Source organism: Eretmochelys imbricata, chromosome 23, assembly GCF_965152235.1.
Source record: "Eretmochelys imbricata isolate rEreImb1 chromosome 23, rEreImb1.hap1, whole genome shotgun sequence".
Lineage (NCBI taxonomy): Eukaryota > Metazoa > Chordata > Testudines > Cheloniidae > Eretmochelys > Eretmochelys imbricata.
This window is the reverse complement of record NC_135594.1, coordinates 15,755,274-15,781,859: the sequence shown is the minus strand read 5'-3', so window position 1 is coordinate 15,781,859 and position 26,586 is coordinate 15,755,274. Positions and strand designations below refer to the sequence as shown.

General features: G+C 54.6%; 2 protein-coding genes and 1 long non-coding RNA gene across 6 annotated transcripts; all 3 read right to left on the bottom strand.

Moving 5' to 3' along the window:
- Positions 1-85: 85 nt before the first annotated feature.
- LOC144279197 (uncharacterized) lies at positions 86-6,712 on the bottom strand. The gene is made up of 2 exons (XR_013348657.1): positions 1,548-6,712; positions 86-744 (listed from the first exon to the last, which is right to left on the bottom strand). It is a non-coding gene; the product is annotated as an uncharacterized LOC144279197 (long non-coding RNA).
- A 2,098-nt stretch (positions 6,713-8,810) lies between these two features.
- On the bottom strand, positions 8,811-16,004 carry LOC144278916 (RNA-binding protein 3-like). Its single transcript, XM_077840298.1, has 7 exons — positions 15,874-16,004; positions 13,805-13,919; positions 11,786-11,892; positions 10,711-10,801; positions 10,522-10,606; positions 9,963-10,027; positions 8,811-9,475 (listed from the first exon to the last, which is right to left on the bottom strand). Exons 2-6 carry the CDS (start codon positions 13,905-13,907, stop codon positions 9,964-9,966), a joined length of 450 nt encoding a protein of 149 aa, XP_077696424.1. The 5' UTR covers positions 13,908-13,919; positions 15,874-16,004; the 3' UTR covers positions 8,811-9,475; position 9,963.
- A 3,430-nt stretch (positions 16,005-19,434) lies between these two features.
- LOC144278736 (RNA-binding protein 3-like) lies at positions 19,435-25,862 on the bottom strand. Of its 4 annotated transcripts, none has more exons than XR_013348627.1 (8): positions 25,711-25,862; positions 24,269-24,384; positions 23,783-23,889; positions 23,583-23,688; positions 23,413-23,494; positions 22,829-22,896; positions 19,844-19,921; positions 19,435-19,616 (listed from the first exon to the last, which is right to left on the bottom strand). XR_013348627.1 is itself a non-coding variant. In XM_077840064.1 (7 exons), exons 2-6 carry the CDS (start codon positions 24,369-24,371, stop codon positions 22,830-22,832), a joined length of 462 nt encoding a protein of 153 aa, XP_077696190.1. In that variant the 5' UTR covers positions 24,372-24,384; positions 25,711-25,862; the 3' UTR covers positions 21,743-22,425; position 22,829. The 4 variants fall into 4 exon arrangements, 2 of the variants coding, with proteins under 2 accessions (XP_077696190.1, XP_077696188.1); XR_013348628.1 differs by having other exon boundaries at positions 22,829-22,893; XM_077840064.1 differs by lacking the exons at positions 19,435-19,616; positions 19,844-19,921 and adding an exon at positions 21,743-22,425 and having other exon boundaries at positions 22,829-22,893.
- Between the last annotated feature and the right edge of the window lie 724 nt (positions 25,863-26,586).

Here is a 26,586-nt window from a genome sequence, read left to right as displayed (position 1 = left end):
ATGTAAACCTGCCCCCCTAATTCCCTGTAAGCCACCCGCCCTCCCCCCTTCAATCACAACTTGCTTGCAAAGAAAATAGTCACTATTGTTTAAAAACCATGCATTCTTTATTTGATAAAAATAGGGAGATAACTCACAAGGTAGCCTGGGTGGAGTGTGAGAAGAGGGAAGGAAAAGGCTGTAGCTCACGAAAGCTTTTGCTCAAATAAATTGGTTAGTCTCTAAGGTGCCACAAGTACTCCTTTTCTTTTTGCGAATACAGACTAACACGGCTGTTACTCTGAAACTTCAGAACTTGTTGAATGACAGCCTTCTGTTGCTTGGGCTGTCCACTGGGGTGGACAGGTTGGGTGCCTGGAGCCTCCCCCTCGCCCCCCTGTGTTCTTCGGCTTCTGGGTGAGGAGGGCAGGCGGTTAAACGGGCTTCAGCGGCAGTCTGATCTGCTGCCATTCCTGAACCTCCACCAGACGCCGCAGCATGTCCGTTTGATCCCGCAGTAGCCCCAGCGTTGCCTCCTAATCTTCCTGTCGCCACTTCTCATCTTGATCGTCCCTCCTGTCCTCACGTTCATTGGCCGCTTTGCTGTACTGTGCTACTGTGTCCCTCCACACATTCTGCTGAGCTCTGTCAGTGCCGGACGACTGCATGAGCTCAGAGAACACTTCATTGCGCGTGCGTCTTTCACCGCCTTATCTGAGATAGCCTCCGGGACAGAGGAGGGAGGCTTGAAACATTTTGCAGCTGCTGGAGGGGAAAAAGGAGAGAAGTATTTAAAGATACATATTACAGAACAATGGTTATACTCTTTCACAGTGACAGTGAACAACACTATTCACTTTACATAGCACATGTGATTTTGGTACAAGGTCATATTTTGCATCTTATAGTGAGTGCCTGCAACTTTGGTGTTAGAGATCACACACGCAGGGCTGGGCAACAGAATTCGGCTTGCAGGCAGCCATGGTAAGCCATAGTCTTTTGGCTTCTGCAACCTTCATAACAGCAGCACCCTCCTTTCCCATACCAAGCAAAGCCTGTTGAGTTGGCCATTTAGTGCTGCGGTTTTCGTGTTAATGTGCAGCAGCAGAAACCAAACTAACCGCCCCACCCCATCCAATTTTCTGGGATGATCACTTTACCCCTCCCCCCACCGTGTGGCTGGTATCAGGGAAGATCCCTGCTAGCCAAACGCAAACAGCTCAGTGCCAATAGCGCCTCCCCCCCCCCCCCGCATGGCTAACTGGGGGGAGGATTTCTTTTCAGCCACAGGCAAACAGCCCAGTAGGAACGGCCTTCTCTGAATGTCCCCTTAGTTCCTGTATTTCAACCAGGTTACCATGAACGATATCACTCTCCTGAGGATAACGCAGATAAGAAAAGGAGTACTTGTGGCACCTTAGACTAAGAAATTTATTTGAGCATAAGCTTTCGTGAGCTGAATGCATCCGATGAAGTGAGCTGTAGCTCACAAAAGCTTATGCTCAAATTTCTTAGTCTCTAAGGTGCCACAAGTACTCCTTTTCTTACATTTAAAAAGTTACACTCACCAGAGGTCTCTTCTCCAGCTTTGTTGGGTTGGGAGGGTATTTCAGTCAGGGTGATAAAAAGATCCTGGCTGCCGGGGAGAACTGTGCTGTACTCTCCTCAAGCTCGTCATCATCCCCATCCACAAAATCCTCAGGCATGGCGGAGAGTACCCCAACATCGGAGCCATGGACAGGGGTGGGGTAGTGGTGCCCCCCCCCCCCGAATTGCATGCAGCTCAGCATAGAAGCGGCATGTCTGGGGCTCTGTCCCGGAGCGTCCGTTTGATTCTTTGGTTTTCTGCAGAAGTTTCACGCGGCACCGTGTTGCGTTCCCGTTGTAGTCTCTGTCCATGGCCTTGGAGATTTTTTGAAATGTTTTGGCATTTTGTTTTTTGGAATGTAGTTCTGACAGCATGAATTTGTCTCCCCGTACAGCGATCAGATCCAGTCCCTCCCGTTAGGTCCATGCTGGAGCTCTTCTTCGATTCTGGGACTGCATGGTTACCTGTGCTGATGAGCTCACCTGGCCAAACAGGAAATGAGATTCAAAAGTTCCTCAGGCTTTTCCTGTCTACCTGGCTAGTGTATCCAAGTTCAGAGTGCTGTCCACAGTGGCCACAATGGTGCACTGTGGGGTAGCTCCCGGAGGCCAATACCCTCGAATTGCATCCACACTAACCCTAATTTGAAACTGATGTCGATTTCAGCACTAATCCCCTCGTCAGGGAGGGGTACAGAAATCTGTTTTAAGAGCCCTTTATGTCAAAAAATGGATTCGTTGCATGGACGGGTGCAGGGTTAATTCGATTTAATGCTGCAAAATATAGCGTAAACCAGGCCTTAGGGGTTGGCTGAACAAGAGGTAGGATGGAGTGGACTTGTAGGCTCTGAAGTTTTACATTGTTTTGTTTTTGAGTGCAGCCATGTAACATCTACATTTGCAAGTTGCACTTTGATGACAGATTGCACTACAGTACTTGTATGAGGTGAACTGAAATTATCATTTTTACTGTGCAAATATTGGCAATAAAAATACACTTTGATTTGAATTACAACACAGTACAATATATTTGAAAACATAGGAAAACATCCAAAATATTTAATGAATTACAGTTGGTATTCTATTGCTTAACAATGATTAAAACTGATTAATATTTTTTAATCACCATTGAATTTTTTTAACAAAAAAATTCATCAGTTGAATTGTTTGTGGTTTGAGGGCTAGCATTGAGAACTTCCACCATTTTCCCTAGGTGACCATATGCGATATCCCTCTCCTGAGGGAAACGGATGCTGCAAGCATCTTGAGTACAGACCTCGTCCTTATGCTGCAAGCCACAATGATGCCAGCAGAGTTAATACAGGAGTGGGGTGGGAAAGTGCCATCCTGTGGCGGAGAAAATAAGGCAGCCCTTCCCAGAAACCTGCAAAGGATTGTAAAGTACCTCCATGAAAGGTTCCTAGAGGATTATTCCCAGGCTGTTGCAGTGCACATAAGCACCCGCTGCATAGCTGGAGTGCCCACTGATACCCATTTCACATTTTTGTTCAGATTAAACAGCATGTAACCCCTACAGTTTGATTGGTCACCAACTGGCCCCGTGATGGGCTCCTGGGTTAAAAGCAGTTCTTGCCTGCCAAGGGAGAATGGAACCTCCGCTTGCCTGCCCCCCATTCTCCTCCCCTTCATGTTGCTGGAGGTCAACAGGGCCTCCTGGGAGGTATCCATGGAGCTTTTTGGGGTAGGGGTGGGGTTGCCACCACAAATCTTCAGCTCATAAAAGCGGCACGTCTGGGGAGCGGAACCAGGACGACTGTTCGCCTCCCTTGTCTCCTGGTACGCTTGCCGAAGCAGTGCTGCGTGTCTCTTGTGTAGCAATTTTGGCATAGATGTTAGTGTTCTGGCTTGGAACTCTACCTGCAGACGTTTCCCCCCACTCCTCCCAACAATAAGAGCCACCCCCTGTCTACTCCATACTGGAGTGTTTGTGGCCTTGAGTCTCCATGATCAGATTTAAGGCTGGGGCGCGGCTTGTTTCCTGTGTACCTGGCTGACCCGCAGTGAAGTTGAAAGTAATCTCCAGCGCCGTGACAGCAGAGCTCTATGGGACACCTGGAGGCCAATTCATTCAAATTGCACAATGCAGCGGTTACACGATGTCAAATCTTCAACTGCTATGCCTCTCGGGGAGGCAGAGAACAGAAGTAGACTTTTATAGGCCACTTAGGTCAGCAGAAGGGACTCCTAACTACTTTGTAGGGTGGACCAGGCCTCAGCTCAGAGCCTGGAAGATCTCAGTCTCAAATGCTGGAGGTGGAAACACTCCCAGGAGCGTGAGGCGGCCATGCAGCATGAGTACAGGCCTGGTCCTCATGCTGCAAGCCACAATGATGCCAGCAGAGTTAATACTGGAGTGGGGTGGGCCATGCAGCATGAGATGCTGCGCCTTCTGAAGGACCAGTCAGACATCTTGAGGCATCTGCTTGAGCTTCAAGAAAAACAGCTTGAGGCTAAACGCCCTCTACACAAGGGCCTGCAAACGTGGCCCAGTTCCCCATTTCCCTCCCCTAAACTTAGCACCTTACCTCACCTCCTGCAACGAGCAAAAGGCAGGTTTTTGAAGACCTTCGATGCGCTATCCCAGACTGGCTGGCTTGGTTTCTCCCCTCTCAGTTTTAATCACTGTTTACCCAAGGTTACATGATTTGATTTCAGAGTAAGTCGTGTTCGTCTGTATTCGCAAAAAGAAAAGGAGGACTTGTGGCACCTTAGAGACTAACCAATTTATTTGAGCGTAAGCTTTCGTGAGCTACAGCTCCCTTCATCGGCTGCATCCGATGAAGTGAGCTGTAATATGCTCAGATAAATTGGTTACTCTCTAAGGTGCCACAAGTACGCCTTTTCTTTATGATTTGGTTTGTGCAACAACAGTCAAGGTTTCAAAAATGAAACACGCTATTGTGGGGGGCATTGGAGGGAGATGCAGGGAGACTGATGCAACAGCAGGAAAGGCATTGGAATGCAGATAAGCAGCGCACATGGTTTTTTCAAAGTCTCCTGGAGCCTTATTGCCCTGGTATCGGGCTGCTGAAAATTCGCTGCCAGCCTATCTGGCTCCCTGTCCCACCCCTGCGGAAACATGTCTCCCTTCACAAGAAGACTGCACAGCTGAGAAAGGTCCATGCGCAGCTAAGCCAGGCTTTTGAAAACACAAACATGGGGTGGTTTGGGGTTCATAGTGGAGGAAGGAAACTGCATCACGGGAGGTCAAAGCCACGTTCCCATTCCCCCTTGCCGTTGCAAGCCTTACCCCAAACCCAGGCAGCTAGTTGGTTGCACTGTGGGATAAGCTACCCATGGTGCACCACTCTGCATCAACATTAGCAAGGATGCTCACCACCGAATAGACATGCACATCCGACACTGCGGAGGCTGGATGTGGATTTAGATTTAAGTTGGCTTAATTTTGCTGTGTAGACATACACACAAATGAGGTAGTCTAAGGGTGTCTCAGCTGCTTTACCTTTGTTTAAGCTTTTCCTTTAATAAATCTCCCGTTAATGATAGGGTTGGCTGCAAGTGTTGGCTTTGGTGTCACATCTAAAGCGCAAGTGACCTGGGGAGTTCTTTGGGACTGGAGTAACCACACTATTGTGATTTTGGGTGTAAGGGACCATCTACCACAGGGAACTTTGCCTAGGTAGCAAGATAGCCTAGGGGACACTGGGGTCTGTTGTAAAGCCTGAGTAGGTTTACTTGGACCTGCTTCAGTGCAAAGGGGCTGGACATAATGGCCTCTTCTCTAATATTTAGAGTTTATGCACCAGGCCAGTTTCCAGGCATTACTGCAATGGAGCAGAGTTTCTGTATTTCTGGTAGCAATATAAAGTACCCGTGTTTAAAACACTCTGCTAACCCCTGCGGTGCTGATGAACGGGGGTGGGGTGAGGGAAGACCCTGACCCTCAGGTTGAGGTGCAACAAATCAGAAGTGCAGAGTGCATTCTGACACCATCCCACCTGATTCTCAAACATTGCACCCCTCACCTACCTGCAGGGTCTGACTGCAGCAGGTCGAGCGCAGGGGGGCTTTGAACCCTGGTCCTAACAGCCTAGAGGTGTGCCCTGTTTTTTCTCGGAGATGGAAGGTATCTAATGCTACATCTTCCCGTCCCTGCCCTGCAAGATGCCAGGCTTTTCAAATAAAGAGCTCTTTAACCTAGCAGGGAAACCCACCTCCCTTGAAGTTAAATCCAGCCACATTTGAGCTGGGAACAAGCCCCCCATTTATAAGGGTGACTGACCTCAAGAGAAGGTTGTCTAGATCAGGTGTAGGGAATCTTTTTTCTATCACAGGCCATTGGCCCACAGGGAAAAAACCAAAAACAATTGCAGGCCACACAGAAAAACTAAATTACTTTTTACTTGAGAGAAATATAAAATGTTCAACTCACCCACTGGGGAGGCTCAGAGCTTCCCTCCGTGGCAGGGCGAGCTGGCGCTTGGGGATCCAGCCCTGTGGTGGGTAGAGGACCAGCTTGGAGCTTCCACCAGCGGTGGGGTGAGCTGGCACTTGCGGCTCCAGCCCCGTGGGGGGCATCACAGAGACTTGCCGAGGGCCAGAGGAAATTAAGCAACAGTGGAGGCAGCCCACGGGTTCCCCACCCATGGTCTAGATAATATTTAGTCCTGCCCTGAGGGCAGGAGACTGGACTAGATGACCTCTTGAGGTCCCTTTCAGTCCTAGGATCTCTTCAATGTTTGGCAAATTGAGACTTGAAGACTTCAGCCACTTCAGTGCCCAATAACAGGAACCCAGGTGAATTTCTCCTGTCTGATACCAAGACTGTCCCAGGAGAGACAGATCCTTGAAACAAATGATAGCCACCGTTCTCACAGCCCTTCTAAGTACCCTTCTGCATCGTCCAGTCCCTTAGTGTCCTCAAGTGTGCAGCTCGCTGCCCCATCACAAATGGTGGGACAGTGAAAAACACCCTTCCCAGGAAGGGAAACCATTGATGGGTTGAGATCTGCATTAGGCCAGCCTTTGATCCTCTAATGCTCTGAGAGGCTCCCAGCCCTGGACAGCTACTATAAGACGGTGACGCCCTACTAGACCCTACTCCCCAAAACCAGGGATAGAACTGAGTCTTGGATCTGCCCCCAAGACCCCACTCACCTCCCAGAGCTACAGCCATAACCCAGGAGTCCTGGCTCCCAGCCCCCATCCTGCTCTGACTTTCCCCCATCCCCAAGATCAGCTCCCATTTCTGCTAATCCATCCCTATGTGAGCTTCCCCCCAATCAACTCCCCTCTGGTGCCTCAACCTCCCAGGAGACCCAGCCGTAGAACAGAGTGACAATCACTCAACAGCTGGAAGCCAGGGGGCTGCTGGGATGGTTCTGGCCCCTAAAGGCAGCCAAGCACAGACCCCATCCCTAGCTTTGGCCTTGTTCCCTTCTACCCCAGCAGGGGATGAAAGGGTTTGTACTGACCGCGAGATCCCACGCCCACTGCCTTTAGCCCAGCCCCGGATGAGCATCACCATGCAGGCCACAGCTGTAACACCAATGCTGACATACCGGGTCCCCGCCCTTTCCCCAGTAGGATGCGGCCAGGCTCGCAAGGCGGAATAAACCCCACCCAAGGGCAAAGGGCCCTCTGCCACCTGCAGAACCAGCCAGGAAAAGCCAAGCTGTATCAGAATTGGAAGAGGTGCAGACACCGGCAACCAAAACAATCAGGGGCATGGAACAGCTTCTGTATGAGGAAAGACTAAAGAGACGAGGACTGTTCGACTCCGGGAGGGGGGGGGGGAGAAGGGATATGGCCCACCGAGGTCTATAAAACCATGCGTGGGGTGGAGATAGTGGGTAGAGAAACACTAAGTGTTCTTTACCCTTCACATGACACACAAACCAGGGGGCACCCGTGAAATGAACAGGCAGGTTCAAAACAGACAAAAGGGAGGATCTTCGCCCAACGCAGCCCATGTGTGGAACTCCTCACTGGGGAATGTCGTGAAGAACAGAAGTAGAACTGGGCTCAAGAAAAAAGCTCCTGGAGGATAGATACTTCAGCGGCTACTAACCAAGACTGTTAGGGAGGCAATCCCATGTTCCAAGTGTCCTTAAACCTCCCAAGTGCCAAAAGCTGTAGGCAAGGGATGGATCACTTGATAATTGCCCTTCTGCTCATTCCCTCTGAAGCACCTGGCACTAGCTGCTGGCGGACAGGACACTGGGCTATATGGGCCACTGGCCTGATGCAGCTCAGCTGTTCTGATGCGCCCGTATTATCCCTTTTTATCGAGCAGCTAGCCAAACTCAGGCTTCTGCAGGAGAAACTGGTGCTGGAGTTAGTTGGCCACCCCGTTTCTATTTCCAGAGCCCCTGAACAGGTTCCTTGCTCCTAGCCTCTTTCAGCCAGCCCTCTGCCCAAAAGCTCTCTCAGGGCTGTTCCCAGGCCTGTGCTACCAGCTCCTGTCTCTCTGTGCTCCTCTCTTCCACCCTTGGAAATTGTCAGTGTGCAAAGTGGCTGCCGAGTGGACGGACAGACATGCCTTATAAAGAGAATGCACTGGCAGGCTGAGGGGGCCCAAGACCAGCTCTGGGTGGTCTCCTGACACCCTAGTATTTCCCTGCCCTCCCTTACCCACTTTGGCACAGCTGCTTTGAAACGGATGGCTAAAGGATCTGGAATTGAGCCTTGGAGGTCAGGCTGCCCCCTAGGGAAATGTCAGACCTGCCCCCCAAAAGAAGGGCCATAGCTTGTGTTAGCTATAGAATGCACCCTGGAGAAGGAATGTGGAAACAGGAGTTCTCTCAAATCCCACGTGGGTTGGCCTTGGCCTGGGTCTCACACACTAGCAGAGACTTCTGCAGGTGACCCATGCCAGGATAGAGCTAGCTACACACAGGTCAAATTCAGCCCTGCCCAACAAGGCTGAGAAGAGCCCTTCCTCGAGTCCAGGCCCGGCTGGCATACCATCAGGGACGCAACCCCATGCTTGGGGCAACTCTAAACCTCTGACTACCAGAAGCCAGGGGAGGCAGATGGGTGTGAATTACTCCATAATTGCCCTGATCTGTACGTTCCCTTAAGACAGGACACAGGGCTAGATGGCTGCTTTTATGGATGCCTTTTTCACAGCCGCCTCAATAGCTCAGTCATCCTGCGATTGAATTCCCGTCGTCCCACCCACTCCGTCCCATCTTCTCTAACATCCACACACCCGTCCGACTTTGGCTGTCTTCGCTACAGGCAAAACGTCAAGAGCAGAGTTTTGTTTCGGACTGTCTTTAATAGGCTCCGTAAAGCCGAAGAACTGAATACAGGAATTCCTTCGCCACTTCAAAAAACACAGTATCAATGGAATTATGAGCGCTTCTTCCAGTAAAAAAAAGGGACGATATAAACAAACATTTTCGAGAACCTCTCGCGGAAAGCTTTTGCAAATCTAAGCTCGGGCTCGGTTACATCTCGCAGGAAAAATACCTTTTGCATACGAGTCGTGAGTCTCCCTTTGTTCTACCTGAGAGATTTGCCTCTCCCCTTCCTACAGGCTAAAGGAAGTTTACAAAAACTACAAAGGTATTATAAAAAAAAAGTGAAAACCCCTCCACAGCTCACGCTCTACAGGTCGGTCAGGCCCCACCTCCCATTTTGGCCAATTAAAAAGCCGAATTGGAAACGAACAGATAAACAGATCCCCAAATGCTTAACTCCTGAAACCAGCCTGATCTTTGCTTTGCAGGGGACGGGGAGGTGGAAGGGAGGGGGACCCCTGGAACGGGCCTCTCCTCTCAGGGCTGCATGTGACCAGGCTACAAAAGGGAAAGTACAGGCGGATGTAACAGTAAGATTCAGCGAAGCTCCAAAAATCTTTATAAATACGGCCATTGGAAGGACGATCTCAGTTCGGGAAGGGCTGTTGTTCATTGCCGGGCTGAGGATAAGAAGCAGGTAGAATGGTAAAGGCACTGCCGCACACAGATATGCCGGTGGCATTTCGCACCCCTGCCTCCTTCCCTGGCATTTGGGGAGGAAGGGGGGGGGCGGGGGAGAGGCGCACACCTAGGAGGTTGCTGTTCTTAAAAGGACCCTGGTACCTAATGGCGCTCGAGAGAAGGCACTTATTTCCTCATTTGGGCATTGTCTGTAGTCCCCACTGATTTGGAGTAGGTCCTACGTGAAGGCGGGGAGTTAAATCCCCCTACAAACTTACAGTTTGGCGGGTGTTTTCCCCCAGTCGCGTTAAAAGGCAGCTCTGGGGTTTTATAAGACGGCCCAACAGCACCCCTTTAAGAGAGAAGTTGGATGGATTAAAAGTCCCTGGTGGGTTAGAGTCTCCACATGCATTTAGGCTAGACGGCGGGCGGGACGGACAGAGACTGGGCAGCCCAGCCAGGCCGGTTCCTTCGGTACAGACTTACCCTAGTTGTCATAGCTGTCTCTATAGGAGCCTCCAGAGTAGCGGTCCCCATAGCCTCCTTGATTCCTGTGGGGAGAGCAAGACGTGAAACCAGGACCCCAGCCAGGGGATCTCAGTTGCAGTGGGGAGGTTGCAAGGGATCTAGTTAGATCAGATGATGGAGGGCTGGGTTTCTGGTTCCGGGAAGCCAGGCAGTAGAGTCACACCTGTTCTCCGCCCGCCTCTTGCTGTTCCAGCATTGCTTCTGTGCCAATTTCACACACGTGGGCAGTGCCAGGGTCACAGCCCCACTGCCAGAGGTGGCCTGCGAAGGCCACAGGAAGCTGGGGAGGGAGTCGGCTGGATTCTCTCCCCAACATGCCACACCACGAGCTGGCTGAAGGGCACGGGACAGCCCACGCCACATGGCAGAAGAGCAAACAGGGCTCCAATCTCAGCTGGTCACTAGTTACAAACAGACCATCTGGAATAAACCCCCCCACCCCAGATCACCCTCTAGTTACTATCAAAAACCGATCACAGCAACCCCCTCCCCACCGCAGCCCCCCATGCCCGCTCACCTGCTGCCGTAGTAATCCCTGGACCCGCCGTAGCCTCCACTTCGGCTGTCATAACGGCCGCCGCCATAGCCTCTGTCCCCACCTCCTGCAGCGGAGAAAGAAGGAGGGGGCATTTGGCACTGGCTGCACCTGGCCATTGGTACCGATAGGCACGGTCGGGGGGGACGGGGGGGACCCGACAACACTCACCTCTTGAGAAGCCACCACGGCCTCTGCCCCCTGAAGAGCCACGGGATGATTTCCCAGCCTGGTCAACTCGGATCTGGCGCCCATCCACAGACTGGGAAGAGGAAAGGATGTGGTTAGAGGCAGCTTTGTATACCTGGCAGGGAAGGGGGGCTGTGACAGTGCTGGCGGGGGGGGAGAGCCCACGGCAATGAGTGCCTAACCCCCGAGGCATGTCCTTTTGGCCACGCGTCGAGACAATGACTCTAAGACGTCCTCACGCTTCAGGGCTGCAGCAGGCTGGCTGCTGAGTCAGGCCAGATGGATTTGTTGTGGCCCGCCCACCACCTGCTTTTCTCTGAAGCATGAGGGGGTCAATCACAGCTGGGGCCGGTACTCTGAGGGGGCAATCCCCCTCTCAGGGGCTTGGCAGCCGTGTCATGCTCAGAAAGGAATTTCCCACCTAGGGTGGACCAGCAGGGGCCCTGAGGGTTTTCACCTTCCTCTGCAGCACAGGTCACCTGCTGGGACAGTCAGAGAATCTCACCTTGCCAAATCCCTTCCCTTTGTGGCACCTTGGTTTCTCTGCCTCCCACAGGCTGAAGTGCTTTGGTCTAAAGTCTCGGGCAGCTGGGAGCAACTTAATGGCTGGGGCTATACAGGAGATAAGCCTAGATCTTCTAAGCTGCAGGCAACCATGTCTGCTGCCTGGTGGGCTACTGACCCCCAGCCGCTTTGCTGTCCGTGACTGGCTACCTCCAGAGCCACGGTCCAGTGAGGGTGTCTGGGGGGCACAGAGTGGGCTTGGAAAAGCTTTTAACCCAGACACAGGGGTGGCCGGCTTGCCTAGTTCCCAGCCCCCTTTACTGCATTTGAGCTGCTGCCCATGGGATCCCCCACTTACAGGGCTGCCAGGAGTTTGTTTGGTACGAGAGCAGCTAGCTTTGGGGAGACGGGGCAGAGGCAGCCCCCAGTCCCACAGCGACAGATGGCAGACCAGGGGTGCTCTGGCACCGATGACTGATTTGGGGGCGGGGGGTGGAGGGAAATGGACGACAGGAAGTGCGATCATCTCCCCCAAGGACTGGCTCCCACTCACCTCCCCATTCATAGCTCTCATGGCATCCTTGGCATCCTCTGGACGGCGATAGGTGATGAAGCCGAAGCCTCTGGATCTCTGGGTGTCCCGGTCCTTCACTACCACCACTGGAAGAACGAGGGACAGAGCGTCAGTACCCCCAGAGGGCCCCAGGACACACTCCATGCCCACCTCCCATCAGGCCATGGAGCCTCCTCACCCAGCCAGGCACCACCTTGCTTGGCGCCACAGGACACCCCGCCAGAGATCCCAACATAAGGACCCGGCTTTGCAGCATGGGTGCTGCCCCCAGGCTAGCTGCAGCGAAGACATGCCCTAGAGACCATGCTGACAGCACCCCCTGGCCACGTCCATTGGAATGGTGGGCTTTAGGGCCCATCCACACAGAAATGTCAGGAACAGTGGCTGGGTTTCACATTCACACCCTGCCTTGGTCTGAATTAATTCCGAGCCCTTATAAGCCACTGGTTTCTGTGCACACAGATGGGGGCCAGGGTCATAGTGAGGTGCCTGCACTTTCACACCCCCCCGTGAGATAATCCTCCTAACAGTGTCTGGTCAAACCCACCCGCAAGGGCATCCTGGAGCCATCTCACTCATTTTGTAGCGCCAGGGATCCAAGATGCAGAGGAAGACAACCTGGGGAAGGAGTCCAGTGACTGGCAGCCAGGACTCCTGGGTTCTACGCTTGCCAGGGTGTGTGTGGGTGTGCGCGCTCACTTTAAGAGGGGGATGAGACTCCTGCTCTGCACAGTGCTTTACGAGTCAGTGCGACATGCTGGAGACACCAGACTCCAGCCAGCAAGGGCAGAAACAGCCAAAGCAAGAACAGTGCTGGAGGGCACGGGGGTAAAATGGGACCCAGCTGGGGCCACCACTCCCACCCTGCATTGTCCCAAACTTAGACCAGTGCAGGAGAACCCCCGCTGCAGCCTGTGTGGGCAGGGGATGGACTACAGAGACGAGCAAGAGCTCTCTGCTGTTTGCTCCAACCCTTCCTCTCCTGCTTCATTCCCTTCTGCCCTGCCCCTTCAATTCAATGTCCCCTTTCACTTTCCTTTAATTTACATTTCACTGATACCCTCCAAAAAAAAAAAAAATCATATTGTTTGCTGTCATCCCATTGATTGATCTCTCTCCTGGCAGGTTCAACCCTTTCTCCCACCCTGCTCCTCTGGGCTAGGACTTTCTGCTCTCCTGCGCTGGACAGACACAGCGAGGACTTGTTCTTGGTTGGCCCTTAGACTCAATAGTAACTAACAGCTTAAAAATGTTTGCAGTGTAGCTGTAACCAGGTTGGTCCCAAGATATGAGAGTGACAAGGTAGGTGGGAAGTAATATCTGGCAGAGAGAGAGAGAAGCTTTCCAGCGACACCGGACAGCTGTGCCCAACAGAAGATATTACCTCAGCCACCTTGTCTCTCTCCCATCCTGGGACCACCGTGACTAACACTACACTGCCAGCACCGGGATGCTACTGCTTGAAAGTGAGCTGGGGTTAAATCATAGTGTAGTCTTTGTAATAATTAAATTGCTCTCGCTTGAGCTACTTTCAGACACAATCTTCGCCTGCCACAGGATTACCTGGCTGGTCCGAGCCCAGGTTATGGTCGGAAGATGCAAAGCGGATTCCCACAAGTCTCTATTCTTGTTACCTAGGGCTGGTTGAATGAGCCTAAGCAAGCCCTGTTTTTGGCCCAAACCTGAAAACCTCCTATACTTTTCAGCCAAACTATTGATGCCTTCCCTGCAGGAAAAAGGCACTTTCCATGAAGAGATCCAGTTTCCTGTCTGGCCCCATTGTTAAAACAGAAGCCCAGAAATATTTAAGCCATGCTAACTTCTCCTCTCAGCACTTCACTCACACACCTGCCTCCATTTATGCCAAAGCAGCTCCCATGCTAACAAGCAGGCTGCATGGTTTACCATGTCCGTGGCAAGGCCAAGTCATAGATGTCACCAGGCTCCTAGCGAGGGGAGGGAGGTTTCCTGCGGTGGGGCTGGCAGACAGGTACTTACCCTCTGCGATGTCACCATACGGGGAGAAAAGCTGCTCCAGGTTCTGCTCATTGGTGTCGAAGCTGAGCCCTCCAATGAAGAGCTTGCCTTCGTCAGATGCCATGACTGAAGTCACCTGCAGGCAAAGCAAACACGTGGTCAATCAGGACAGGGCCTGGCAGGTGGCCGGGGAAAGGCCTGGGGCTGCAGCAACAGTTCTTTAGTAAAGAGGCTCTGAAATTAACTCGTGGCTTAGCAGAAAAATTGCAGTTTAATAGCCCCGGCGGCACATGTGGTGCCTGTGTCAGATCAACAAAATGGTATATTTAGCCCAGTATTCCTGCCCGGTACCCCCCACCAGTTGTCCCATCCAGGCAAGTACTCTTCCCACACCCCATCCTTGCTGCCCCACATTAGACCAGTTGTCCCACCATGGCCAGTTGCCCTGCCGGAACACCCAGTGGTGGATCAGACTGGGGGTCCTGGTTTGCCTGGCATATCATCTCCAGTGGCAGGCACTATTCAAGCTCTTCAGAGAGCCAGAAACTCAGTGCAAGTGACATCATAAATGAGACGAGGGGGATATTTTTTGTGTGTATGAGACTTCAGAGCTGCTACAAACCAAGTTATCCTGTGTTCCATTCCACCGTCTCCCTTCTCTATGCATCATACATGAGCAACTTGTGTTCATTTTGAGGCCCTTTCATGGCCCATCCGCCCTCATTTGGTATCGACGCACATTTCCGCTTGGCCCATGGCACTAGCCTGCATCTCCCACTGTTACATTTTCAAAAAAGCCCTGTCATGCTGTCTCTCATGCCTCCCCTCACACTTGGGAGTCCTCCCTGTAAACATCTACAGAGCTACCCCATTATCTATTGTCAAATCCCTCCTTTGCCACGATACCTACAAAAAAAACCGACCCCCAACCCCCCAAAAGTCTGGCCGCTGGTGTGCTGAAACCACTGCCGATCAATACTGCCTCATTGTTTCCTTGTACTCCCCCATCTGCTTGTCTCCATCTGTTGTCACTCCTCTAATACTTAGATGGTGAGATCCTTGAGGCAAGGATTATCTTTTTGTTCTACATTTGTACAGAGCCACACACACAAACCAGTGGAAAAAATACCACTACCAATAAAAATTTACAGACAAAATAGGTGCTGCTTGAGGAAGGACTGGAGTTAGATTTAAAGACCATCCGCTGTATATTTGCGCATGTGGGGTGACAATTAAGGTTTAAACAAGTTAGCTCTAATGCCCCACAACTGTGAAAGCTTGAAAGAAAGAAAAAAACAAACGCTTTAGGACACACAGATACCCGCCAAAACCAACGGAGTTCTACCAAGCTCAGGGGTTCAGCTGGCTGCTCCTCCCGCGGGGGCCGGATGCAGCGAGATGGGAGATTACCCTCAGCTCAGACAGCGGCAGCCGCGCAACACCCGCCTCTCACGAGCCAGCTGCATTTTGGGGAGCAGGGGAACAGCCCCCAGGGCTCCCAAAGGGGGAGCTGGAAGCGATGCTGAGGGGGTCACCTGTAGCCCCCAGGACCCCTCCCTGAGGGATTAAGACTCCGCAATGCGGGGGGGGGGAAGCTCCCTCCAGGCTGGGGGGGAGGGCGGCGCCCCCTCCGTTATGATGGAGAAGGGGGGGCGGCGTTGCCCCACAATCCCTAGCGGGGGCGAGCGATTTCCCCCCCCCCCCCCCCGAGTCCCATTAAGATGGCAGCGAGCACGTGGGGCCCGGTCGCCGCACGTGGCGACCACCGTAGGCTTCCTCAGGGCCGCGCGCGCGCGCCCACCCAGGCGCATGCGCGGCGACGGCAGGCCTTCCACCGCCCACCCATCGCGCCTCGAGGCGAGGGGGCCCCGCAGGACCGCGCATGCGCGGCGCGACCTCGGCGCGCGCTGCGCAGCGCTTCTTCCCCTCCCCCCGCCGCCGCCGCCACCAAGGTCCAGCCGAGGCGGCGGCGAGCGGCGCCATTTTGACTCCCCGTTCCCGCTCCCCTCTCCCCAGCCACGCCACGCCACCCCCCCCCCCCGGCCTCTCCCCGCTCCCGGCCCCGCGAGCAGGCGGGCGGCGGCGCTCACCGGGATGGGTCGGAGCGGAGCGGAGCGCGGCGGACCTGCTACTGCCTCGACGTCCGCGGGAGAAGCGAGAATGAGAGCGAGGCTACGCAGGCCACACCCCTTCCCGCCACCGAGCGCTGATTGGCGGCCGGAAGCGGAGGGGGATGAAGCGCCCTCCCCCCTCAACGGTCACGTCCTATGAGCGCGCCGCCCATTGGTCAGCGAAACAGGGGCCACGCCCCGTCCCGGGGTGGGGCCTTGATTGGCTAGCGGGTCGCCCCCGCACAACGCAGGGACCGTTGATTGGCTGAGTAGGAAACAGTCAGGGAAACAATAAGTCCACGCCTCCTGACTGCCTAATTGGCTGGTACAGAGACAGACAGTGGCAGGGCCACGACCTCTCACCGCCTGAAGCCCTGACTGGCTTATGGAGAAGCCGCCTTACTGCCGGGAGCGCTGATTGGCTGAGATGGCCAGCGCTGGGAACAGGCTAAGACCACGCCCCTTACGTGACAGTAACGCTCATTGGCTGGCACAGATTGACAGACGGCACCAAGGCCTCGCCCCTCCCCCATCTAGAATCCTGATTGGTCGACGGTGAACGAGGCCGGGGCCAGAACCGAAGACAGGACTCCGGACTGGGTGGAGGGGGCGGGGCTAAAGCCACGCCCACTTCAAATCTCCCTGCCCATGGCATGGCCCCCAGGCCCTGAGAGCTGGGGGGGAGGGGGATGGGGTGAGAGCTGGGGGGGTGCCATCCAGCCCCCATAACCATGGGCCCCAGGCCCTGAGAGCTGGGGGGGAGTTAGGGGTGCGATCCAGCCCCCCATAACCATGGGCCCCAGGCCCTGAGAGCTGGGGGAGGGGTTAGGGGTGAGATTGAGCCCCCCCATAACCATGGGCCCCAGGCCCTGAGGGCAGAGGGGGGTGCGACCCAGCCCCCATAACCATGAGCCCCAGGCCCTGAGAGCTGGGGGGGAGTTAGGGGTGCAATCCAGCCTCCCCATAACTGTGGGCCCCAGGCCCTGAGAGCTGGGGGGGTAGGGGTGCAATCCAGCCCCCCATAACCGTGGGCCCCAGGCCCTGAGAGCTGGGGGAGGGTTAGGCGTGAGATTGATCCCCCCCATAACCATGGGCCCCAGGCCCTGAGAGCAGAGGGGGGTGAGATCCAACCCCCCATAACTGTGGGCCCCAGGCTCTGAGAGCTGGGGGGGGGGCACAGAGGGGAGAACCAGCCCCCTCATACCCATAGGCCCTAGACCCTGAGAGCTATGTGTGAACAAGCCCCCCCATGGCTATAGGCACTGAGAGTCTGGGGTGGTGGGGTTTAGGGAGTGAGAAGCAGCCCCCTCTGCAACCATGGGCCTCAGGCCCTGAGAACTGGGTGTGTGAACCAGCCCCCCCATGGGTATAGACTCTATGCAGTGAGAGCAGGGGAGGGGAAATTAGGGGTGAGAACCAGCCCCCCAACAGTCTCAGGCCCCCGCACTGGGACTGTGCTCAGAGTTGGGTAGGATGCCTGGCCTGCCTAAGCTTCCCTCTGGACTTTGTCCTGTAGGCAAAAGGCAAGAGCCACTGGGGAGGGCGGGTGCCAAGCGGGGGTGTTACATCCCCACCTAGGGGGCTGGCTTAAGGGGCTTGTTAACACCACTAGCAGGATTTGGATAGGCTGGCACATGGCCCTGCTCCTCCTGGACCCCAGCAGCAGGACCACCTCTACCCACTGACTGGCTCCGATCACACCAGGGTGGGGGAGAAGCTGAGAGGCTCCATCTCAGAGGGGTGGAGGGCACATGGCCTGCCCAGCAGGCAGAGCGTGACCCCTTGGGGGACTGCCTCACTGACCAGGTTCCTTCACGGGCCTGTTTAACAGCCAGGGTGTAGCAGCCAGCCTAGGGAGCTGTGCCAGGCCCCCAGCTGGCAGCCCGGCCTCCGGGCTCTCCTTGGTGCGAGCTCCACCCCGAGTAAGCCAGCCAGCCCGCCCCGAGGATAGACCCAGCTCAAAGGTGGCTCTGCCTCTCTCCTGTCCATGCCAAGAGGTTTGGGGCAGCCCCCATGCTGACTGAGGAGAGGCTGATGAGTTGGGGGCAAAGCTAGCTTGGTTTATGATCATGGAGGGGGGGGGAGAGGAAGAAGGGTGTAGCCTACAGCTCTTGCTCTCAGGGCCCCTAAGCCAAGAGCTGGAGATGGGGCCCCTGGGGCGTGTGCACACACACACAGATAGCAGTGCAGGCCCAGCGACATGGGGGATGAAAGGGCTTTTCCCAACAGGGGTTGGAGGGAAGACCCCAAGCCTGACCCTCAGTCCCTTTGCTCTAGTGCATGGCTGGGCCTGCTCCCTTCCCAGGGAGCACCCACTCATCACCTACAGGCTCCAGCTGCCCCTTGATTTACAAACCAGGCCCAGTTTGGCCCATGCCTTCCGACATGCAGCAGTGCATTACAGGAGAGCCAGCCACAGTGTTATTGTAGGGTCTCTCCTCAGCCCTCACCCTGTAGAGGGGGTTTGGAAGCAGAGGGCTGGTAGAGTAGAGGGCAGCTCAGCAGGCTGCTTTGCTAGGGCCAGGTCTCACCCCATGGTGGGGGAGAGCATCACACGCCAGGCTATTCCGAACAACTGGTGCAATGTCAAAAACACACAAATGGGGAAGTAGGCTTAAGAGGAAGCCTGCCAGGAAGCTAACTCCTCCCCCCAGCCAGCCCCACACCTTCTGGCTACAATAAACCCACCCCATTGACACACATGGGGCCTCTGGAGGAGCAGCCAGAGACTGTTTGATGGGCAGGACACTGGTGCCTTCCAGCCTGGAAATCTCAGCCAAAGGCTGCTGCTGAGGGCAGGCTGGCTGGGAAAACCCCCAGCAGCCACCCAGGAACTCAGATACTGGGGCAGGGAGTGGAGAGACACTGCTCCCTCAAGTCCTGGGCAGTAAGAGCTACGTGGTTAGGCACGTCCCTGTCAGTGCCCACAGGCCTTGGGCTGCTCACCCCCTTCCAGCCACAGCTCCCCCAGCCTTGTCACCAAAGCAGCAGTCATGGGAGCCCCTCCCACGCCCAGCAGTGTTGTGCCCAGAAGAGAGCAGAGGCAGAGCAGGTGCCTGCTGGCTCTGGAGAGAGAGCCCAGCTGAGGCTGGCCGGCCAGCCAGAAGTTGGAAGCCCGCACTGGCTGTCATCCCCTAGAGGAGCTTAGTTTCTGCGCCTCTGACAGGGGCCTGCTTCCTCCCCTGGGGAAAGCGGCTGCTTTAAGAGGAAGGAAGCTGCCAAGCTCCGAGCAGGCTAAATAAGGTACATTCCTGGGCATCTGCTCAGCCCACACTGTCCAGCAGCTTGGAGCTACTGAGAGAAAAGCAGGAACATGCAGCCCTGGGCTGCCAGCTGCCTTCCCTTTTCAGGCTGCGGCCGTCACCCCCTCCCTAGGCCTTACTCCACTGAGCAGTGTGGACAAGAGTGATCTGACACAGCTAACTCCCTGCATCAGCTCCTCTTCTGGGCTGGCACCAGACTGGCCCCCCAACACAGGGATAGCAAAGCAAGTCCCCCCCTCCAATGTTCCTCAGCCCCCAAGAAGGCTCACCACAGACAATGGGTCCAGCAGCCTTTATTGTTACACTAAAAAGGACTCTGGCCAATGAAGGATTTCCTCATTTGTGCCCTTGCCGGCTAACAGGCTCAGCAGGGCCTGACTCTCCCCACAGCAGCCACTGGGACCGTCCAGCTCAGGCATGCGGGTGCCTTTGTGGCAAACTCCTGTGTGTGCCGACCACCTGGAAGGAGAGATGGACACAGGTTTATGCTTCAGAAGGGTCTAGGCAGGTGATTTTCTTTCCAGGATCAGGGCTAAGCTGCTAACTTTGTCCACCCCACTTCCAGCTAGTCACTTGATGCCCTCCTCCATCCGCTCCCATCCCAGCCCAATGGTATATGGGACCATCCCTGCTTCGTAGCCATGGTAGAGTTATGCCATTTGCCATGATGTGGCCAGGATCCGTACCTGGGGTCAAACTGTCTGTTTGAATTTCCGATTCCCTTCCTTTCAGGGTAGTGCAGCTGGTGCCCTGTCCTCTTGCACCTGCCAAAGCAAAGCAGTGTTACTAGCCCGTCTCAACTCACCCAGCACATTACAAGCCATTCACTGAACCCGGCGGTCTGAGCAGGCTACTCCAGGGCTGGCCAATGCCACCCATTGGCCAGCCCTGGAAAGTCAGTCACTATGGAGGCTCCCCCCATCCCCACGTTTTGAGAATCCTACCCAAAAGGTGTCTATTTGTCACCAGCGCATAGCAATTTAACCTGGCAGGTCCAGAGGCACCAGCGTCCCCTCCACCCGCCCGCTGCACTGGGAACAGCCCCTCCCAGCAGACGAGTCCAAGGGCTGCACAAGGCATGGATTAAAATCTTGGACCAAACGGCAGTGATTGCGAGGGGGAGGCTGGGTGTTCGGTACAGTCCAGACTGCCTCCCCCCACTCCCACAGCAGTAGGGGTTAGGCACAGCTCAGACAGGCCCCCAAAAAGAGTCAAGTCAAAAAAAAACAAAACCAGCGTTAGCCCTAGGGAACGAGCTGTGGAGGAGAGAAGATGCGGACACGAGCAAAAGAGTTACCTCGAATTACAGGACTATATCCACAAATGAACTAGGCAAGAGAGCAGCTTTCGTCTCACACGGATCGCACTGAAGGAGAGTCACAACACACTTCGGGGTCTCGAAGGACACTGGTTTCCATACGCTAGCAGAGAATGCTCACAGCGGGTAAGATCAGGACAAGGCTAGCTACAACAGGCCCACCTACCCCTCTGACACCAGCTGGCTGTCTCTGACCCTAGCTCTGAGCTAACTGGGCTGCCAGGTCCAAAGAGCAGCGCCTCTGACTGCTCGGCCAACAGATGGAAGTGTTAAAAGGAGAACGGAGGGACAAGACACCCCCCGAAGGGGGGTGGGGAGGGAGGCAGCATGCTAACAGGATGATTTGACACACCATCCTGCTGCTGTGGGCTGGGAAGACACCTCCCAGGTTCATCATCAACTATGGACAAGGCTGCTGGATTTAATCTCGGCCACGCACTCCAGGTTAGCTTCCCTTGCACCCTGGGAAGGGCGAGCAAATACACCCTCCCAGCCAGTGTCACAACAACAGAGCGAGGGGCATCCACACCCCCGGCATATGCGCCAGCTCCAGGAGATTCAGTGGTTTAAGTTACCGTTTCTTTTCCAGCTTCTTTTGCCACTACCACCAAGAACGGAGGGCACTAATGAAAGATGTGATGTGCCGGCTGAAGCTGAAGCAACTTCAGTTAGGGATTCGTGCTGTTTAGGAACTGAGCAGCCTAGACAATCCAAGATCCTCCGGCATCACTGGACAGCCAGCTGCATCGTTTTGGTTTCTAAGGAAACCAGACTTTCCTAAAAATCACCTAGACCACCAAATCCAATTGCTAGCGCTTCCAGCTTAGGCTCAAGCACTTTCGCTTTGTGGCTCATGCGGCAGCACAGACCGCAACGTTTGGATTGCAAGACGCTGCAGGGAGCACCCAAGGAGTCATGGAAACCGGAGCTGGTATTAAGGCTAAGTTTGGAGCCAGATTGGAGAATGCTTGCCGGTTTAGTTGGGAATTTGTCCTTGATGCGGCCGCAAAGCTTCAGAAGGAGAATTAGACTGCAAACCCCTTTCGGTATTTTAAGCTGCTCAACAAGGCAGACAGAGGGGATAACGGGCTTTAATGTTTGTGCTACACTGACAGGAGATCAGGGCCAAGCTGCCTTCTGGTTCCACGTACAGTGACATTTAGGTCAGTGTACATGGGATCAGAAAGTCTCCTCTACCCTAACCTCACTCCCATCTCTGTCTGTCTTGTGCAGTGCAATGAAATGTCAAAATGTCGAGAGCAAAGAGTTCGTTTCAGAACGGTCTTTTAATAGGCTTCGTAAAGCCAGAGAACTGAATACAGGAATTCCTTCACCACTTCAAATACAATACCAATGGAATTATGCGCATTTCTTCCAGTAAAAAAAGGACAATATAAACAAACATTTTCAAGAACCTCTCATGGAAAGTTTTTGCAAGTCTTAGTTCTGGGGGCTGTTACATTGTACAGTGAAAATACCTTTTATCTGATGATCGAACTTACGAGTCACTTGTGTCCCTTTAGATATACCAAAGGCTGCCGCGCATTTCACCCCTCCCTTGCTATACACTAAAGGAACAGAACTCCAAGGTATCATTGCACTTGTCTTAGAAAATCCAGCTTGCGGGAACAATGTGTTAAAGTGAGTTCAGGGCCCCGTCTTGGCAATTTAAAAGAAACCTTGGGTTGTTGACAAATCAAAAAGGAGAAAAATAAACCAGATTTCAAAAATGCTTTAAAAAACACTCAAAAATAAACAGAGCTTTCTTGAGGAAAGTCTCAATGGGCCATCTTGTAGCAGAAGCTGTCAGGCTGCGTGTGACAAGACTACAAAAGGGAAGATACAGGTAGATAACTAAACAATAAGATTCAGCGAAGCTCCAAAACTCTTTATAAATACGGCCATTGGAAGGACGATCTTGAGTCAGGAAGGGTTTTTACTCGTTGCGAGCTGAGGACAAGAAGTAGGTACAATCGTAAAGGCACTGTAGCATACGGACATGTTTGTAGCATTTCACCAACTCTTAGACTTTTTTGGGCTCAGCGAGGCTAGGAATCTCCAGGACTCCCCCTCCCCCAGTTAGCTAGTCACTTGGACGCTCGATGGCGGTCATTGGCATTAAATGGAATTCTAAGCCTCCACATGCATTTAATGTTAGCTATCGACCAGGGTCACGGAACCAAGGCCTGGCAGTAAGTCTCAGACAGGCTTGTTAAAGGCGGATAAAGAGTCGTCCCAGATAATACGCCTCAAGTATGGCCACTGCTCAGCACAAGATGGTGCGTTGCAAAGGTTTTAAGTATACCTGCTAAGCAAGAGAAGTGCTGTATTTCATTCTCTGAGCTTCACCTACCTTAGTTGTCATAGTTGTCTCTGTAAGAGCCTCCAGAGGAGTAGCGGTCGTTATATCCTCCCTGACTTCTGAAAGCAAAGCACAACTGTTTTACACTGACTCCAGACACCCTCGATTCTAAGGGCAATGGGAACACTGATCTAATCTGACCCAAATAAAACAGGCCAGCCAAGATTAGTTTAAGCAGGAACCTAACTTTATTTAAAAAAAAAAGCCAATTTTGAGTTCAAATGTAGCAGTGATGGAGAATGCCCCACAGCCCTCACTCAGTCCCAGTAGATAACATCCCTCTCACTTACAAACCATGTGCCTTATTTCTAAGATTTGTCTAGCTTCAACTTCCAGTGCTTGGATCATGTTAGACCTCTTCAATTGAGCACAGCGCGCCTAATATCAAAGTGTTGGTCCCTATGTAGGTACTTACAGACTTCAATCAAGTTACCCCTTAACATTCTCTGTTAAGCTACACAGAGCTCCTGGAGTCTTACTAAGCGAGTTTCTAATCATTCTGGTGCCTCTGCCTGGGTCCTCCCTTCTCCAACTGGTCACCAGCAGGGTACCAGCCACCTCTCTGCATGAGTTACCTGCCGCCGTAGTCCCGGGACCCACCATAGCCTCCACTTCGGTTGTCATAGCGGCCACCACCATAGCTTCTGTCTCCGCCTCCTGCAACACAAAGGACAAAGATGTGAGTGCTCTTCCTTCCAAGGGCCAGCTGGCTTTCAGCTCAGATCAACATGGCTGCTAGACTCACCTCTGGAGTAGCCGCGGCCTCGTCCTCTGCCTCCGAATGAGCCACCTCTGGATCCACGGGAAGATTTCCCAGCATGATCAACTCTGATCTGACGCCCATCCACGGACTGCAGAGGAACAAGACACATTTAAGAAATGGGGAGCTAGGCGCACAGGGGGAGCGGATTAGGCACCAGCCCCCACCAATGCGGAAAGACTCACCTCTCCATTCATAGCCCTCATGGCATCTGACGCATGTTCCGGGTTGGCAAAGGTGATGAAGCCAAAGCCTCTGGACCTCTGCGTGTCTTTGTCTTTAATTACAACCACTGGAAGGAGAAGAAATAAAGGGTGAGGACCAAAAAAATATTTAAGCCTATGCAATTGGAATTGGCCTGGGTCTACAGATCATCCTTACTTAGTAAGGATGTCAGGTAACCATGCTGGTCACCGAGATACCCCAGCACCTGACCACACTGCTGTATCTGAACCTGTCATGTGGTATCACCAGACGGCCTCTTACACCAAGACCTGTACAACTCTTAACTAGGCAGCTGGTATTAAGGCTTAGAACAAAACAGCTTTTTTGGAGCAGGGGCCTAAGCACCCACTGCAATGAGGTCCTGGGTACATGACACCCCCCCGCAGCAAAACCAATTCTCATCACGGCTGTAGGAACCAGGTGCACAGGCATAACCGGATCCTGACCTTCAGAGATGGGTCCAAAAGAGCCGAAATGCTGCTCCAGGCCTTGTTCATCGGTCTCAAAATTCAGACCCCCAACAAAGAGTTTTCCTTCTTCAGAAGACATGGTGAGGAGGAGTCTGGGGAAGGAGATGCAAGGTGGTTAGACGGAACAGAGGACAGCTGCACCAGGGCTTCTCCCTACCCAGCCTGGGGACAGTCCCCACATAGAAGGGGGGAGAGGAGAAAAGTAGACACTACAGCAAGGGAGGCACTCTCTCCAGTATCGGACTCAGCCCTTCCTGCCTTGGTGAGATGCCCTAGAGCTCTCTTCGCCCCCCTTCCCCGCCATTTCCTCCCAGGGGCAGGAAGTAACTAAAACTCCTTGAGAGCAATTGAACACCATTGCTCTAGGAAGAGTCCCTTCTCCCTGGGGGCCTTATGGATCCTGAAATCCTCAGCATGTTCCTCAAAGCCCTATCACTATCTGCTCCCACCCTACAGGAAGAAGGGATTCGAGGATTGAGTGGACCATTACAGGGAACAGCACCAACAGTTAAAGCCCAACAACACACCCTTAAAGCTCCCCATTGCTTCTCGCTCTCTGGTGGAGGGAATGTAACCACCAGCTCCTGGATGGATCTGCCAACCTCGACAGTACAGCTGGTAATCTAGCGAGAGCTATACTCACAGGGTGACCCCACAGCCTCCCACCCCAGGCTTCGGGCAGGGTATGCTTCTCAGATGACCCACTACTTAAGCGATCAATCCTCGACAAGGGTTGTTCTCAGGCCCTCTCCTCCAGATCCAGCCCTCATCCAAGTAACCCCAGGGACCCACCCCCCATGAAACAGCCCCCCCGCCCAACCCAACGGAGTATCTTCCGGGACTCCGCCCCCATCCCACAGGGGGCCCACATCCCCCGCACGTGCCCTTCGCCCACACCCCGATGCAGGCCACAAGGCCCTAGCTTCCCCTTCCCCCACGGAGGCAGACGCGCCCCTCCCCCCACGGGCCGCCATCTTGTGCCCCGCGCAGAAGAGATGGCGGCGGCGGTCACGTGGCCGCAAGCGCGAGGCCAGCGCCAGACGGCGCGCCGACCACTCCAGCGCTCCGAAACTCCTCCGCTCCGCCCCCCCACCCCCGGCGCGGGAACGGCCCCCGAGAAGACGACGACGCAAGGGCCTCCCCGCGCATGCGCGCCCGCCGTGTCCCACCCCCCCCATGGAACCCCCCAGGCCGGTTGAGACTTCCCCGCGCATGCGCGCAACTAAGGCCTTTCGCCCCCCACAAAAACCGAAGAGAGCCCCCAGGCCACCAACGTTTTACTCGAGCCCCGCATGCGCATTTTATGGTCGCCACTGCGACCTCAACAACTCCCCGACAGGCAGGCAACAAGCCGCCGTCATTTCCAGCGCCGAGCGGGGAAAGGCCCCCTGAGCGGCACGCGGCCTGCCCCCACTCACCAAACAGACCTGTCCCGGGCTGGAGCTGCTGAGAAGGTGGCCGAGGTGTCGCCCGGCCGAGCCTTATATAGCGGCCCCGCCCACCAGCCTCAGGCCACGTGACGCGCAGCCGGCGCTTCCATTGGACCGGCGCCGAAGCGCGCGCGCGAGGGAAGGGCGCAGGAAGGGAGGAGCCAGCCGAACGGCGCCCATCCGGGACCTTGGCCGGCGGCCTACATCCGGGTCCTGCCCAACCGCCATCGCGCCCCACCTCTTCCCGCCAAGCCGAGCTCAGGGGAAAACCCGGGACCTGCGCATGGCTCAGCTCTGTCCCCGCCACTGGCGCACATCCGGGTCCTTCCCATCCCTGAGCCCTGCCCCTTGCTCGGTAACCCCGCGCTGAGCCCTGCCTGCTCAGCCGCGTCCAGCTCCTAAAATAGCCTAGCCCCACCCTCGCGGGGACATCCGGGTGCCCTCGATACCTGAGCCCGCCCCCTGCTGGAGACCCCCCTGAGCCCCGCCCCGCCGGGCGACATCCGGGTCCTTGCAAGAACTCGCTCCTCCCAGCCCTGCGCGTGACCCCGTGAACATCCGGGTCCTACCCTCCCCGCGCGCCAGGGTTACCATAACAACGCGGCCTGGTCTGCGCTGAGACCGTCCTGGCCCGGCCGCGGCCTGGTTCCGCACAGCCCCCGAGACCCTCCCGAAACACCCCGCCCTGAGAGACCCTACAATAACACCCCCCCATGCGGCCGAGAGACCCTCCCATAACACCCCCCAGTGTGGCCGAGAGACGCCCCAGTAACAACCAGCCCTGAGAGACCCTCCCGAAACACCCCGCCCTGAGAGACCCTCCCCTAACAACCGCCCCGTGTGGCCGAGAGACCCCCTAGTAAC

Excerpts from the sequence above, each read along its gene's own strand:
- LOC144278916 (XM_077840298.1), bottom strand. The coding sequence starts at position 13,907 with ATGGCATCTGACGAAGGCAAGCTCTTCATTGGAGGGCTCAGCTTCGAC. Across the intron at positions 11,893-13,804 it reads GTATGGTGACATCGCAGAGG|TGGTGGTAGTGAAGGACCGG; the intron begins GTAAGTACCTGT and ends TCGTTCTTCCAG. Across the intron at positions 10,028-10,521 it reads AGGGATTACTACGGCAGCAG|GAATCAAGGAGGCTATGGGG; the intron begins GTGAGCGGGCAT and ends CTCTCCCCACAG.
- LOC144278736 (XM_077840062.1), bottom strand. The coding sequence starts at position 24,371 with ATGTCTTCTGAAGAAGGAAAACTCTTTGTTGGGGGTCTGAATTTTGAG. Across the intron at positions 23,689-23,782 it reads TGAGGGCTATGAATGGAGAG|TCCGTGGATGGGCGTCAGAT; the intron begins GTGAGTCTTTCC and ends GTTCCTCTGCAG. Across the intron at positions 22,897-23,412 it reads TCCCGGGACTACGGCGGCAG|AAGTCAGGGAGGATATAACG; the intron begins GTAACTCATGCA and ends CTTTGCTTTCAG.